General features: G+C 33.8%; 1 protein-coding gene across 3 annotated transcripts in view; it reads right to left on the reverse strand.

Moving 5' to 3' along the window:
• Nucleotides 1-1,948, reverse strand: part of UPF2 (UPF2 regulator of nonsense transcripts homolog (yeast)) — a 137,625-nt gene that overhangs the window by 76,993 nt on the left and 58,684 nt on the right. For all 3 annotated transcript variants that reach the window (XM_012642200.1, XM_012642199.1, XM_012642201.1), the window contains exon 8: nucleotides 639-724. In XM_012642200.1, the coding sequence (XP_012497654.1) occupies nucleotides 639-724 (86 nt within the window). The remainder of the gene's footprint in view (nucleotides 1-638; nucleotides 725-1,948) is intronic.

Here is a 1,948-nt window from a genome sequence, read left to right on the forward strand (position 1 = left end):
TCTCCTCTAGGATCCTAAGGTCAACATTCTATGAGTAGTCCTGAAATACTCAGCTGAAGTGGGGCTTTTTAATTTCGCATAATATAAAGCATCAGAATTCTCTAAAAGCATTACACAACTGAATATGTACTTGAATTACTAGCCACATAATCACTAATGTTACTTCCGATTCTACCAAATGAATCTCTAGGTGGGCTACTTCATCTCTAAACTATCATAATTACCTAAATCACTTGAAATTTTTCATTTAAACAAAACTACAAGAATTAGATACACTAAATTAATATGATCTTTACACAAAGTAAAAACTGTCCAAAACACTTATATACCATTTATCATTTTTTTCTCTTCAGAAGCAAAACCCAACTGCTTCTAGCAATTATTATTACTCTTAAGTTATTCTTAAATATTTTCTCTTAAAATAATAGGTATCAGAAAAAGCATTTCCACTAGAGCTAACAATGAACAAAAACCAGTAAGAAACAAGTTCTAGAAAATATGCTAATAATAATGAAAATGCCTATTAGTGACTAAAGTCAAGACAAGTGATATTTTTAAAGAAATAAATAAGAATTTTAAGCTTACAACCATCATTACAGAGTAAAAACGTTAACAAATTTCTCTTCTTTAATACCTACCTTTGTCGAGGAACTATGAAGAGTGCCCGGACCAACTTCTTCCTGTTTGCCTTTGTGTTCATGTTCATGCAAAAATCCATTGCTGCCTATTGGGAAAAATCAAACTTTTTCTTTAAAAACTTTGATTTAGCTACTGAAAGCAGAAATCTTGCCTACTACAATATTTTCACTTGTTCTTAAACAGCACTTCAAAATGGTTTTAAGACACTAGTATGGTAAGCATTTCCCAAACTAAAAAATCACCAAGCTTAATGTCCTCTCTCCTTATGTATCTAAAAATCTGTGCTTCAAACTTTTTAAATGCAACCTAGTGCTGGGAACAAAACTTTAAGTGGGTAGCTTAAAGACCTACCCTCAGTTGTTTGGCAAATAACTATATGGAAAGTATAATCAATGCCTTTGGCCTCATTAAAGACAAGTAAATCAGCCAGGCATGGTGGCACACACCTGTACACGTGTAATCCTAGCACTCTGGGAGGCCAAGGCAGGAGGATAGCTTGAGGTTAGGAGTTCAAGACCAGCCTGAGCAAGAGCAAGACCCCGTCTCTACTTAAAACAGAAAGAAACTAGCTGGACAACTAAAAATATAGGAAAAAAAAAAAAATTAGCCGGGCATGGTGGCGCATGCCTATAGTCCCAGCTACTTGGGAGGCTGAGGCAGAAGGATCGCGTAAGCCCAGGAGTTTGAGGTTGCCGTGAGCTAGGTTGATGCCATGGCACTCTAGTCCAGGCAACAGAGTGAGACTCTATCTCAAAAAAGAAAAGCTAGAAAAGGTGTATGTTTTGGGAACTCCTTGAAAAACAAAAATAATTGATATTTTTAAAAGACAGGTATATATAAAAAATGTTGAAAGATTTTTGGTATACTTGGTTAAAAAATAACAAATAAGAGCCCAGTAACAGGGGCCACCATGCATTTGAATGGACACTTTAAGTGGCCTAATTTCAAAAATGATTGTGCACATATTTTCAGTTAATTTCAAAATAACAATGTACAGTATAATAGCCACAAATGTGTCTTTGATTTACTTAAATTTTAAGAAAAGATTAGAATATCTGGCAGCATTAAGTAAAATTTAGGTTTTTCTTCTTTTTTGTAGACACTGGAATAAAACTTTTTTGATTAGGACAAGAACTAATTCATCTGCTAAGATTTATGGCTCAAGGAATCAAAATCTAAAAAAATATTCATATAGGCCCTCAACCAAATTATCTGCCTTTATATTAAATAAGTAAAGGGGGAAGTGGGGAATTAAAACCCAATCAATGATTTCATGTATGCACAAAGAATTTTAAAGTACTGATTTATA

This window comes from Propithecus coquereli, unplaced genomic scaffold (genome assembly GCF_000956105.1).
Source record: "Propithecus coquereli isolate 6110/MARCELLA unplaced genomic scaffold, Pcoq_1.0 Scaffold177, whole genome shotgun sequence".
Taxonomy (NCBI): Eukaryota; Metazoa; Chordata; class Mammalia; order Primates; family Indriidae; genus Propithecus; species Propithecus coquereli.